Raw genomic sequence first — 14,795 nt, 5'->3', positions numbered from 1 at the left:
GATAAAACCATCCATAGACATATTGTCCTTTCTGCCCTTGGGGACCTTAGAATCTGGTACGAAGACAGTATGATTCCTACAGCAAGGAGAGAACATGAGCCACCCAGCCTCTGTTCAAGGAAGGAGGGTAGGATAATTTGGGAGTGCAGCTAGTTTCCTCATGAGGAATTGGAGATGCTCTTCTGATATGGCTTGCATCGATCACACCTCTTCATTGTTTTTCCCTTGATTTTTGAGTACATACATAATGAGTCAGAAAAAGTAATATTTTCTGTTGGTGTTTGTCTTGGTAATTTCCTTTTCAAAGAAATTGCAGTAAAGGAGTATATTTTCTCCTTGAACGGTTCGCGGGAAAAAAAGACGCATGAAATCTTAGCGAACATTTAATAAATTTAATAAATTAATAGGAAGTATCACAAAAACTTGGAATGGATAACATACAGGAATCAAGAATAAGACAACACTTTGCAACCATTCACAAAAAGTACCATTTGACAAAGGAGAAGAATTACAGGAAATAATATAAGGCAGTCTGTTGCACGTGTCTTAACAGTTATACATATATAATAGTACTTCAAAATGATTTGTTTGACAGTAAATTCACCACGTTTACATTTATCACACACTTTTTTTTTAAAACATTTATAAAATTTTGTAGATTTAACATTGAACTGTAAGATTTATATCCCAAATGAGTATATTTGTTTCATACCAAACTGCACAGAACTTACGAATAGCACACAATTTGAGGATAATTACTGTGTTGGGTACTATTAAGTACTACTACTTGATGACATAAGAGTTATTAACAAATGTGCTATAAGCTATTATCATTCAACTTATTGCTAGTGCTTTTAGAAATCCACGATTTATATTTCAATTCTCTTTAAAACATGTGCTATGAGCTTGCCCTGATAGTTAAGAAATCAGATGTTTCCAATTTTCTCTCCTACTCACGCTACTTCAGATCTGAATGCATGGTCTTTGAAAGGACTGCCAGAAGATTTTCTTCAGTCCTTTTTGTATCAGCTACTCTGCCCTACATTAAAACATATCAATGGATTCATGCAACATACATGGAGTACATGCAGGGCACCATCTGTATGTGCAGAACTCATGCTGGATGCATGCTGGGTCTTCAGACATCTTCGTTTCAGTAAGAATTAGATCACCTCATTCAATTTCAGGTAATTGTTTTAACATGCAGTTCAACTGACCTAACAGGCAGGTAGACTTGACTTTCATGTTATATTTGGGCATGCTCAAGCAATTGACTGACATCTGGCAGTGTTGTAAATCAAATAGAGACTGTATGAGTTTCCTCGAATACAGCCGCTCTCCACTGCCCCAGTGGCAGAACTGTTGGATTTTTCTATGCTGTGTGTTGAGGACACAGACCAGGGGTTTTGGAAATTCAGATTCTGCATTCACCAGTGTTAAGATACTAAGAGGCACACTCCAAGGTGTGCAAGTAACTGTCAGGCATAAGAAATAGCATCATGAATTCTTCGGAAATTTATCCACAGTTGTGTGAAATGGACACACATGGAAACACAGTTACTGCAAACACGCGTATACTCTGCACACAGCATAGACTTAATGGTCTTAATTTAGCAATGCTTGAAAACCTGTCATGGTTTACAAACTACTAAAATGGTACTGAATTCTTAGAGAGCAGCAGGCCCACGAATGAAACAATGGCCAACACTTATTATAGCACAACACTATATTTGAACAAAGATTTAAATTTCTGGTACATTAATTGCAGTACAATGAAGAGCTTGCCACTTTCACAAATAAGCTGCAGCCTTTTCCTGCACTAGAGAGTTTGGAAGGATCTGAAAATGAGATAAATTTTGTTTAAAATCCCAATGGAAACTCTGTATTTCTGTTATTCCCAGAGTTCAGTAAAAGCGTATTTTTAATTACTTTTTTCACATTCTAAGGGCCTAATTCGGTAGTCCTTGATCAAGTAAAACTTCCCAGGTTCTCGCTGTCTACGCCTTCCTATATAAGTTTTACTTAAAAACGGACTGCTAAATTGGGTCCTATAGATAGAGGTACCATAATTAAGAAAATATTTTAATAAGGCTCAAAATGCTAATTTCACTTTGTGTGTAGCACACGAATTTCCAGAATTCTGAGATCAAAACCCAATTGATGTTGAATCCTGGAATGGGAAATAACTCTGGGGTCTCGTTTCCCAGTTTATTTACGGAATTAGGTATTTACTAAGGACCAGAATGAAAACACTAATTCCAGTTTGCTTGTGGTAAGAATCAGAATTTGAACATTGTCCTTAAGAAGTGAAAAGCTTTTTGGTGTATATTTCTCTTTGTCATCCTTCCACTTCTGTAGTCCTGGTTAACCAGCTGCTATGTTAAAATACCACTATGTTTGGGGACAGACATTGCAGCAAAATACCGACACAACATTCCGACAATGTCAAATTTTGCCCCTATATGTAACATCAAGGCTAAGTTCTGCCTTTGACTCACTGATGGATGTTGCACTAGGCAGAACCTATTTGACTGTGTTTATGTGTGTAGATGAAGCAGAGCAAGAGTTTAAAGTACATATTTACTGTTAACCGGGAAAGAGATTCCACTGAATTTGCCAATTTAGGTGTGGTTGAAATGTAACCACTGTCACGTGCATCATTCTGGTCTCCTGCAAATGCCACCTGAGAAGAACATCAACGTTTCCACATGCCCAAAGGAAATAGAGAAAGAGACATAGGAAGGAAGAAAGGAAAGAAGGAAGTAAGGGAGGGAGGGAATGAAAAAACACAAACACTTTATTCATCAAAGAATCAAAATAACTTAGTCTCCATCTATTATAAACAGTAAATATAGAACCCTAAATCTCACTGTTGTAGGCATGATTGTAAAGTACAGGGTTGCAAAGCTATATATAAAACACTTTTTTAGACAGCAATATTTACATTAGTTATGACCGACAGAAATTAGAGAAGAAATTTTTCCTACACGCGTAGCCTCACTGTAGGACGACTGTGTTGCTTTGTCCTACACACTACTAATCCTCTCGCTAACCACATTGGAGGGATTTTCTGGGAGCTCCAGATTCTCAACCTGCATCTCTATACCTGGCTCGCTGGCTTTAGGCTTCCTAACAGCAGGTTCGTTGGTATGGCGATAAATGTTAACGTTAAGCTCCCTCCCAGACAAAGCAGTGGCAGCAACTCTGGATATCGGTATCTGCCTGATAGGAGGCTTTTTGTCAGGCTTATAATTGCAGCGCAAATAGTTGGAGAAAGCCCTTCGGTAAACTTTGTTGAACAGAGTGTACACCAGAGGATTAATTCCTGAACATACATAGCCAATCCAAACAAACACATTCAGAAGCTTTTCCATGAGCTTTTGGTTACAGGCTTTCCCGCAAAGAACCGACAGAATATTGGTAATGAAAAAGGGGCACCACATGATCAGAAACACAAAGAACACAATGCCAAGGACTTTCGACGCTTTCTTTTCATTGTTGATCGCCTGCATGGTGCCCCTGGGACGCTTTTCCTTCTTCTTTCTTTTGCGCACAACATTCGTATCAGGATTGGGGTTCGCCGGGGGCTCTTCGTCAGCGGTGTTCCTCTTGCAGCACTTCAGAAAATCCAAGCCGATTCCCTGCAGCTCCTCCTCCGAGCGGCCTTGCAGCAGCATCTGGGCTTGTCTGCGCAGAACGTAGATCGTCAGGCAATAGGTGATCACCATGATCGTCAGCGGGATGAAGAACGCCACGAAGGAGCCGATCAGAACGAAGTTTGGGTCGTTGAGCACGCACGTCGTGTTGTTGACGAACACCTTGTCTTCATCCCTCAGTCCAATCACGGGGATGGGAACTGAGACACCTAAAGAAATAAAAAGAAACTGGGATGTTGCTAAAGCATATGGAAGGATTGAACAGATTTGTGCATCAGGATAACGTTCATTTGCATTTCATTGAAGGAAATTTAGGGGATGTTTGTTGATAGCTATTCATGGCATAATTAGTAGTCTCATGAAATGGTAGCAGAATGATAACAGAAAATGATTGATAGCTTTCTTCTTCTTAGGAATGCCTTCTCCTTAAATTTCTATAGAAGGCATGGAATCACCATTATTGAGATAAGGTATTCGATATGGTTATGTCTAAGAGCAGACTGAGTCTGCTCTGTCATGTTTCCAGTTCTTAGGACTGTCTCAGCTCAGAAGGCACTCAATGGGTATTTGTTGAAACAAGGAATAAATTCACATCTGTTTGCAATGACATTACCAAAGCCAATCATTCTTTTTTTTAAGCATATGTCTTCCAAATTCGATTAAAAAAAATGACATAGCATTTAAGGGTTGACTGGACTCTATCTGACCATTATGCTAAAATATAAGCAGAAACCAAAAATATTATTTTTTTAGTAAGGTTTCTTGATTGTTTGTTTTTCAATATCTGGGCATAAGCAGCATTTGTTTCAAGGACAGGAGATAGAGAGAGGCTGGGGGTATAGCTCAGTGATAATATGGGTTTATGAATAAGAGGCCCTGGGGATTAGATCCCTAGGGGAATGGAGGAAGGAGGGAGAGAAATGCCAAATTGGGAGAGATATGGTTCTCCTATTTCAAGGTCGAATTTTGAGCATTTTTGTTTATAAGAATACTGAAAGATAGTACTTCCTTCAGTAAATAGGCAGAAATTATCTATGAGGCCATTGGGGCAGAAGGTGATCTTGTACCTAGGCCTAAGTATAAAATCTAGAATTTTTTTCAGAAATAACTCAAGTAGATTTGGAAAAGATCCTGTATCAGTGAGTTGTGATAACTTGCAAGTAAAATTCAAATTTTACTGTTAATTTACCCTATCTTGTGTCCACAGGAAGTTGAAGGTGAGGAAGATTCAGATTGCAATTGGGGGTGGTTTCAGAGATCCTTAGGAATCCTGGGCTGTTGGGTCTCTACATCATGAACCGTGAGAGAAGACAGAAACAGTGTGCTCACAGAGATAGATGCTGACTTCAGGGAACACATAAAAAGTTTGGGGAGCCTGGCACTGAAAGGCCCTACTTGTTGTTTTAACACTTCTAGTTCGATCTAAAATGTTGAGCTACATGATCCAGGAGAAAAAAAATGGTCAATATTTCTTTGCTAGAGCTTGCTGAGGATGTTGGTTGGTGTTTAATCCCTAGCAAGATATGAGAAAGAGTGTTTGGGTAATGATCCGTAAGGCTTCTTCCTCACACATTGAATTTCTAGACACAGTGTAAAGAGGAGGAGCAGCAGATGTGACAAGAATCCTTTGAGTATTAGGGTCCATTCCTACCTACATCTCTGAACCTAGGCATGCCATTCAAGAAAGTAAGAAAGACCTGAAGTCTCTGGGAGACATTGTAACACAATGCCCCATACTAGTAAGGAGAACTTTGAACACTGGTTAGGAAGAGTGACAGGTATCAGAAGGGGAATAGAGAAGGTTATTTTTCACCAAGTTTGATGAAACACTTGTGAGAATTTCAGGAGCACTTGGGAGCATAAAGTACAACAGAACCACATGGGTTATATTTTTTTTATATTTCTTAAGGTAAAAGAAGCAGGTAAGAAAGCTACCAGCTGTATCGCTAGATCCTATATTGAAAAAGTCATAAATATAAGATAATTTCTAGAAAGAATATAGATCAAGCTTGCCTAAAAGAAGTCAGTATTGGCTTATCCTTAATGAAATGTTTTAGCAAAGAGTTAGGTTGCGGGAAGTTTTCTGGAGTTAAGGAAGCTAATATGATATTAAGAAAAGAAGGCTGGGGATATAGCTCAGAGTAGAGTGCCTGCCATGCATGCATAATGCTCTGGTTCAATCCCCAGCACTACAAAAAAAAAAAAAGAGAGAAAATGGGTTCTCAAAAACTTTATAGGAGAGGCTGGGTTGTAGCTCAGTGGTAGAGTGCTTGCCCATCATGTGTGAGGTACTGGGTTCAATTCTCAGCACCACATAAAAATAAATAAATAAAATAAAGATGCGTCCATCTACAACTAAAAAAAGATTTAAAAAAACTTTATAGGAGTAAACCTTTGAGAACATACTAATTTAGACATACTTTAAAAATCTACCAAATAGGGCTGGGGTTGTGGCTCAGCAGTAGAGCGCTTGGCCTAGCATGGGTGAGGCCCTGGGTTCGATCCTCAGCACCACATAAAAATAAATAAATAAAGATATTGTATCCAACTACAATTAAAAAAAAACTACCAAATAATTATACTGTGGACCTGCTTAGGATCTTGATGCAAACAAAAATATTCATGAATAATTGGGAATTTGGACAATTGGCCTTTCAATTATATGATTAATAGTTATTGTGCACCAGTTTTTAGGTGAGGTGTTAATACTGCACTTGTTTAGAAAAATAGCTTTTATATTTTTAGCTAGACATATTAAAATATTTAAGAATGATATGATGTCTGGAATTTATTTCAAGATAATATGGGAAGGAGAAATGGATGGGAGTATTGATGAAACATGATAGTCTATAAACTGATAAATTAATACTGGAACTAGATGATGAGTACTTTATTATATAATTCTACTTCTGTAATCTTTGAAAAATCTCCATTACAAAAAAATTAATAATTTTTAAAAAGTAAAAAAGTGATAAGAAGATCTAGACGTCTTCTCTGAAGCAGACAATAATAACATGTCTATTAAGACTTTAGAGGCTGTAGTGGTGGCTCAGTGGGGGCTGGGGTGGTGGCTCAGTGTTAGATCACTTGCCTAGCATGTGTGAGGCACTGGGTTCAATTCTCAGCACCACATATAAATAAATAAATTATAGGCCCACTGACAACTAAAAATATTTAAAAAGAAAGAAAAAGAAAAAGACTTCAGACCAAAAAAGTCCCCAAGACTTTGTGACCATTGCTACCTTTGGAAGCGATGATAGGTAGAGCAAAAGACTTGGACCCCTGAGTGGAAACACTTAGCCTTCTTCCTTATGGTTTGACCAAAATGCTATTTTATGACAAAATGTTTTTGGAAACCTATTATTCCTTCCCAGGATCCTCCAGCAAGAGCAGCAGAGGGTGTAAAAGAGGTGAGTACCCTCTCCAGTGCCTGCCCCCTCCTCCCTCCTAGCAATGTGGAAACTAGACGCTGAGGCTGGAGAGTTTGCCTTCACTCTGGAGGTACCCTCCCTAGGGTAAATACACTGAGGTGTGGAGATTCAACTTCCCACACGAAATATTGCACCATCTTCTAGATATTCCTAGAGACACCTGAAGTCTCTGGGGGAAGGCCTCATATACTGGCTGTAAAATCTGGAAGTCAACATCACTCAGAGCCCAGCTCTAGAAAAGTGTTAGCTTGCTTCTGTTAAAAGATTTAGTCACTTTCATAAAGGACTCTTGGGCCTAAAAGTAGGCCTTGTCAAGGGACAACAGAAGAGGGGAGCAGAGTCATTGTAGGTGAACGGAAGTTGTTATTGGATATGTGAGGCCAATTTTATTCCTGGCCTCTGTTTGTATAACTTTTGTACATTGAGGAAAGGGTGATTCTTTCTCCCCCCAGCCCCCATACTGGGGAATGAACTTAGTGGCACCATACTACTGAGCTACATCCCCAGCCCTTTTTATTTTTTATTTTGAGACAGGGTCTCACTATTTTGCCTAGGTTGTTCTGGAACTTGGAATCCTCCTGCCTCAGCCTCCCAAGTCATTGGGACTATAGGCATGCACTATCACACCTAGTTAAAAGGGTTTAACCAGGTTAAGAGTTGCCAATCTTCTCTACCAGGCACTGAGCCTGGTACATATATGGACAACACAGAATTAAATGTGTTATCTCGATTTGGGTAAAGACTCTGTATGTCAGATAATATTTGGTGAAGTAGCTTAACCACTTTACCAAGTCTATACCATCATAAGTTTTGTTTTTAGAAACCATGAATGCAGTCAACAAACATGAAGAAATTCAATATCTTTTGGCAATATCAGATTATAAATAACGAAAACAACAATATAAGCAGTATTAACGACAATATATCATGCATAGACTCTCTTATTCAATACCTTAAAAAAATTAAAAGGTAAGTACCAGCAGTTCTCAAACTGTGGTTCAAGGACCCTGGGGCCTCAGAGATTTTCAGAAAGTTTTTTAGCTTTTGCTTTTCTAACCATTTGTCTTCAGCACCAAATAAATAAATAAATAAAGTTCTTTTAAAAAATCCCCGTCCTCTGATGTTTCTTGAAATTAGAGTTACCTTTCATAAAATTGTTAACATTAACACAACTATTATTGCTGTTGTTACTTAAAATAAAATGAATCATCAAAACTTTAAGCATTTCTAGTTTTAATTTCTAATATGATAAATATCAGTAGGTACAACCCATGTAAAAATAAAGCTCTTTGTAGTACTCAAATATTTTGAAGGGTGTAAAGGGGTCTTGACACCAAAAAGTTTGAGAACTGCTGTTCTTTGTTAATAGATAAAGTTAATGAGACTCTGAAGAATCAACCCAGCAAATGTGTAAATCTTCCTTAGCATTTTAAGTTCAAACAATAGTAATTCATTTGCTATGATGATAATATCAAACAATAGTAATCCATGTGCTACGATAATATCAGGTAAGTATAAACCACGGCAATACTAATAATAAAACACTTTAAATGCATTATCATTCATTTCCATAAAATTTTGAAAGGCACATATTATTAGATGAAGTTAACTTCAGAAAAGTTAAGTAAAATAAGCAAATATAATGGGGTATTTTTTAAATTATTTTTTTTAAATACTTGATTTGGCCAAGGAGAAAAAGTAGAAATGAACTACCATTGAAAAAATCATATACCAATAACAACAATTGGAATAATTATAATTACTTTTTATTTAGTGATTCCTATTTTTCACACACTGAGCCAGGTATTTTATAATTGTTATATACTTTCACAAACTATTTTATTCAACCAAGAGCAGAAAACACACTAAGAATTATTAATTATTAATGGAATCACTTAATGTTTCTGAGATTAACTTCAATAACTTCTATATCATCTTCCTTAGAATTTTATAAGCAACAAAACAAGTCATAATTCATATCCTGCTGCAAATATCAGGTACTACTTCAAATAATAAATGATCAAATATTTGCATGCATTATCTTCTTCAGTTCTTGCAAAATCCTAAAAAAAATGGTTATTTTTTTTATTAAGGCCACTTAAACTCAGAAAAAAGTATCTTCAATAAACATATAAAGTCTTATTTAGCACTTTAAAAACATTAAATTCAATAATATATAATTCAAATTTTATTAAAAGTATCTCATGCTACTGCTACTGCTACCACTATTTTATTGAAAATATGATATATTATACTACTACAAAAACTACTTCTACTGCTACTGCTATTACTACTACTACAAAAACTACTTCTGCTACTGCTATTACTACTACTACAAAAACTACTTCTGCTACTGCTATTACTACTGTCATTCATTGACTGCTTATTATAAGTGTTTATAGTTAAACTTTATCTGCATTGTATACTTTACATGCATTATCTAATTCAAATCTCTGCAAAAGCCCATTATTTAATGAAGTTCTTTTACTGCAAAGAAACTAACTTTTAAAAAATATATAAAGATGTTTCTATTGTTTCCTAAAGCCTTGAATTCAAGCAACACAGATTAGTTTTCTTCAAACCATCAGATAATAATACAATTTGCCCATAATTTTAAAATTCATGCTTCTTGTAATTTTTAACCTCTTTGAACTTAGGATGCATCTTACAATGGTAGTATCTAGCAAATATTGTTGGCCAGGTAGCTGTCATTAAATAGTTGTCATTGTTAGTAAACCTGGGCTGAAAACCTTCTTTTGATATCTTATGTTAAGATCAAAACCACTGCAGCAAAATTTGCAAAATGATTTAAAATAAAATGAATCATCATTTTATTTAAAATGGTAATAATTCTGTGCAGCATGGTAATAATTCTGTGCAAATGATAAATTATGTTGTAACAGCCGAAGGGAGAGAGGGTTCTGAAGAAAATCCCTCAGATGTCACAGAGGAGTCTAGAATTTGAAACATTTCCTCTGTCTTTGAAAACAAGGAGGTGCCTATTGATTATAGAGAGAACAATTATGGTGGCATAGGAAACATTACCAAGAGATGAATAATAAGTAAATGGTGATATGAAAGGCAATAGAATAAATTTCCTAGGACATCTTAGCCAATATCAAAAAGGAAATATAGATTAGGGTAATTATTGTTGAACTGCAGAGATTCCTCAGAGGTATCTCTTTTTCTGAGTTGTTTGGCATAGAGAGGAATTTTTCTCAAATAGACCTAGGAGGACCATATGACATCAGGCTGACCTGAGTGGTCCATTGCCTCACAGAGTCATAAATGAGTCCCTTGAACATACTAATTGACAGCAGAAGATGAAGGAATACTTTCAGAGAACACAGACACAAAACAGACAAGTAGGGTTATCTCAGATAAAGATAGATAAAGTGCTACTAGAAGTTGGAGAAAGAAGCACTTTGTATGCTTTGATCAATAATTTGGTATCATGTTGGCATGGTGAGAATTTCAAGGAATTCATACTCAACTTTGAACCTCAAGGATTTTTAGTTTGGGAAAAGTAGGAACATTAGGCATGTATGAATAAATGACAGTGACCACCACAATAGTGCTAAGTCCTTAAATAGCTTGGAAGAATTTGACCTAAAACAAGATGACACAGGAAAGTGTGAGAAAGGGAAGTCCATGAGCTGACAAGAGAAATGTCCAGGGATCGTAAAATATGCTCGATAGAAATCTGAGGGCAATGGGCTGGGAATGTGGCTCAAGTGGTAGTGCGCTCGCCTGGCATGCGTGTGGCCCGGGTTCGATCCTCAGCACCACATACAAGCAAAGATGTTGTGTCCGCCGAAAACTAAAAAATAAATATTAAAATAAATAAATAAATAAAAAAGCATGCTGGCTGGACTGGCATCTTGAAAAAAAAAAAAGAAATCTGAGGGCAAGTAGGTGAGAGAGGGGCGAGTAGATGAGGGAGGTTCTGGTATTCAAATGCAATATGGCTGAGGGCATGAGGAAGTGAAATGTGAAGTAGCACTGAAATATGACCACACTACTACTTGCAAGCTAATGAAGATGAAGGGAAATTTTCTTTTAATGTATCACAAGGAGCTCACTCCTTAAAGGTAATATAGTAGAGTGGGAGAACTTAAAAACACAGAGAAGAAAGTTTACAAATGATGGATCAAATGACTATATATGTACTGTTTGTGTGTGTGTGTGTGTGTGTGTGTGTGTGAGAGAGAGAGAGAGAGAGAGAGAGAGAGAGAGAGAGAGAGAGAGAGAGACAGAGAGAGAGAGAGAGACAGAGAGAGAGAGAAAGAGAGAGAGAGAAGTGCTCATGATTAGGGTCTCACACATGCTAAGCAAGCACTCTACCCCTGAGCTACATTTTCAGCCTTATATGCGCTTTTTAATTAGCATGTTAAATAATAAGTTCTAGTAGTGGATCTAATAACTATTGAAATTTGGAAATAGTGAAGAATATCTGTCATATGTCACTATGTCTGCTGCAACTGAAATGTTCTGCAAATACCTATGGTTCCTATTGGTGATAGTAATATAGATACTTCACTTTCTGTGTTATTGTCTACATTTGTAGTTGAGGCAAGTCTCACATTTCAATTATTGGCTACACACAAGCTCTCAGTTATAGTCATGATGCAGGAGCTGGTGTCAAAATCAGGTTAAATTTCCTGACATAAACAATTATAAAAACTGGTAACAAAAGACTATCATTTTATAATAATGGAGGAAGAGCCTATGAAAGAGCATACTAATAGAAATCATAAGCTCTGAACAAACTTTAGAACCACCACAACAAAACTATTTGAAGGTACTGAAAGTGAGCAAGAAGTAGGAATAAACCACAAGACTCAATACCAAAAGATGGGAATCGTGTTCATTGAATTTGAAATTGGTATGTCTCTTCTGAGGGTGTTCTATAGCATGGATTTAAAGCTCAAGGAGAAAGTTGTTGCCCAACTGAACCGAGAAATCAGAGGACAGAAGTAAAAGGCTGCCAGAAATCTGGGATTTGAAGGGTATAATCAGAGAAAGGAGAAGTCATAGGGAAGGGGAGCTTGAATTTCAACACAAAGTTCCCTCAAATTATTGCTTGATACCTGTCTCCTATGAGCAAGGCTCCAAGGAACCCATAGAGCAAGTAACATTTGAGAGATTTAAAGTATTTACTAGAGTTGTTAATAATTATTTATTGCAGGAGAAACAGACTTATGACTTTGCATCACATCAATTTAGAAGAGCTCAGTAAACACTTTGGGTTTTTCACTGATCCTAGGAAAGAGAATGCCTTAGGAGAAAGGCCCATTTCTTAAGATTATAGGATTTGTCTCAGACTAAATGCAAACCTGGAGCCCACCTTTAAAAAAGCAAAAAATAGAGGGCTGGGGTTTGGCTCAGTGGTAGAGCACTTGCCTAGCATGTGTGAGGCACTGGGTTCGATTCTCAGCACCACATAAAAATAAATGAAATAAAGGTCCATTGACAACCAAAGAATATTTTAAAAAAGCAAAAAATAAAAACCAAGGCTTTCTCAAGAACATTTTACAAAATTACTAGATAAACAACAACAACAACAAAAAACAGAAAAATGTAACCCATAATAAGGAGGAAGATGAGTCAATAGGAACAGATCCACACATAACCAGGAAGATAAAATCAACAGACAATAACTTTATCATAAATGTTACATAATTCAACAGAAAATATATAGTGGTTGTAGAAATGAAAATTTCAGGATAATGTGTAAACTAAAGAAAAAAAAGAAATCTTATGATTTCAAAATATATTATCTTAAAGTAAAACAAAAAATGGATGGGATTAACTATAGAGGCAATGATTGGTAAATATGAAGATCAATAAAACTCATTCAAATGTAAGCACAATGATAAAAATAATTTTTAAAAGTTGAATTCATGTGTTTAGCCATGACAGAATTCCTGGTACCCACTTGTCATTTTGTCAAAAACAACTATAAAATTTAATGGCATTATGCAACAACTCTTTTCACACCATTGGCAATAATTGGAATAGGACTGTGATTTTAACTAGAAGGGGAAAACATAACACTTATGAACACCCCACTCTTTCTATCTGGAGATATTTCTTGATTATGGTAACAGGGAAATAAAGGCCAAGCAGGGACTGGCTGTCCTAGTGAACCCAAGAATCACTAGACAACATAACTGCAAATTTTAAAGACCAAAATAATCAGTGAACAGAGAGTGAAAGGATAAGGAAAAATAAAACCTGAGTGCAAACACACAGATAGAGAGGAAAGAAGAAAAGAGCAGCAAAAGTATTTGAAGAAATAGTGGCTGGCGATTTCACAAGTTGGTAAAAAATCTCAATCTACATTTCTATAAAACTGAATGAACTCTGACTATAATAAACAAAGTAGTCTACAGCCATACCACCCTGAACATGCCTGATCTCATCTGATCTCGGAAGCTAATAAACAAAGAAGTCACACCTAGAAACATCATAGTCTACTCAATTTAAAAGACAGTAAGTGAGTTGGTGGTGTAGTTCAGCAGTATGGCACTTGCTCAGTATGTGTGAGGCTCTAGATTAAATGCCCAGCACAGCAAAACAAACTAATAAACCGAACAAAAGATAGTAAGAAAATTTTGAAAGCACCAATAAGGAAAGATTTATTGCATACAGGGAAACAATAGTTATCAGCTGACATCATCAGAAAATATGAAAGCCAGAATTCCCACAAATGTCAAATTCGAAGACCTGAAACAAAATAACAGTCAATTGATAATTCTATGTCCGGTGAAACTATCACTCAAAATTGAAAGTGAAATGGAAACATTTTTCAAATAACAAAGAAAGACTTATTGGTAATAGATCTGCATTATAAATAATGCTAAAGCAAGTCCTCGAGGATAAAAGGAATGACATGAGCAAGAAATAATAAAAGGCACATGAAAAGATGAGTGAATATGTGATTAAATATGATATGATATATTTAAACTCTTAATTTTACTATTAATTTTATGAAAACATTATTTAAAGTGAAATTTATGATATTCTATAAGTGTATTTATAACATACATGTCATTTATTTGACAACATACAAATGATGAGGATGGTTAAATGTAACTATACTTTTGTAAGTTTACTGTATTTCTCATTCTGGGAAGTAAATCAAGACTAACATTTAGTAGATTCAGGTAAATTAAAAGTTATTTTGCATTTTCTAGCATAATGATTTTAAAAACAATGCAGACAAATATGCCTAAAAACCTAATAGTGGAATTCAAATGGCTTATTAACAAATGTATTTAAAACAAAAGGAAACTAGGAGTGATATCTATGAAAATGGCAGTTAGGATGTTCAAAAATTTCCCCCCCCATAAAAACAATAGATAACTTGGAAAAAAACAGCCAACATTTTCAGAATTATGGAAACTAACCAAAGAGTTGCCGCAACATAAGAAACATTCATTGAAGAAAAATGTCTCAGTATTGGTAAAAAATAATCCTCTCCCATTGCCTGCTCTCCAGATCAGTGGCAGCCATGAAAAATAACAGCTGATATGTTGATACTGGAGGAGGTAAAATGGAATAATCCATCTTTAAAAGTTATGGACCCAAATAGTTGTCATTATTTGACTTTTCTGGTAGTATCCTCAATGACCCAGCTCAAAAGGCTTGTCATTTTTTGAGTATGATTGGGAGATCAACCACTGAGTCCTTAAAACCTGTCCCT

General features: G+C 36.1%; 1 protein-coding gene across 1 annotated transcript in view; it reads right to left on the bottom strand.

Moving 5' to 3' along the window:
• Positions 1 to 381: 381 nt before the first annotated feature.
• Positions 382 to 14,795, bottom strand: part of Htr2c (5-hydroxytryptamine receptor 2C) — a 235,278-nt gene continuing 220,864 nt past the window's right edge. The window contains exon 6 of the mRNA XM_046420878.2: positions 382 to 3,865. Coding sequence (XP_046276834.1) covers positions 3,027 to 3,865 — 839 coding nt within the window. The 3' untranslated portion in view covers positions 382 to 3,026. The remainder of the gene's footprint in view (positions 3,866 to 14,795) is intronic.

Source organism: Marmota monax, unplaced genomic scaffold (genome assembly GCF_021218885.2).
Source record: "Marmota monax isolate L192 unplaced genomic scaffold, Marmota_monax_Labrador192_F-V1.1 WCK01_AAM20220418_F8-fsc00050, whole genome shotgun sequence".
Lineage (NCBI taxonomy): Eukaryota > Metazoa > Chordata > Mammalia > Rodentia > Sciuridae > Marmota > Marmota monax.
Note: the sequence above shows the minus strand (reverse complement) of the source record. Positions and strands in the feature narration are given on the sequence as shown.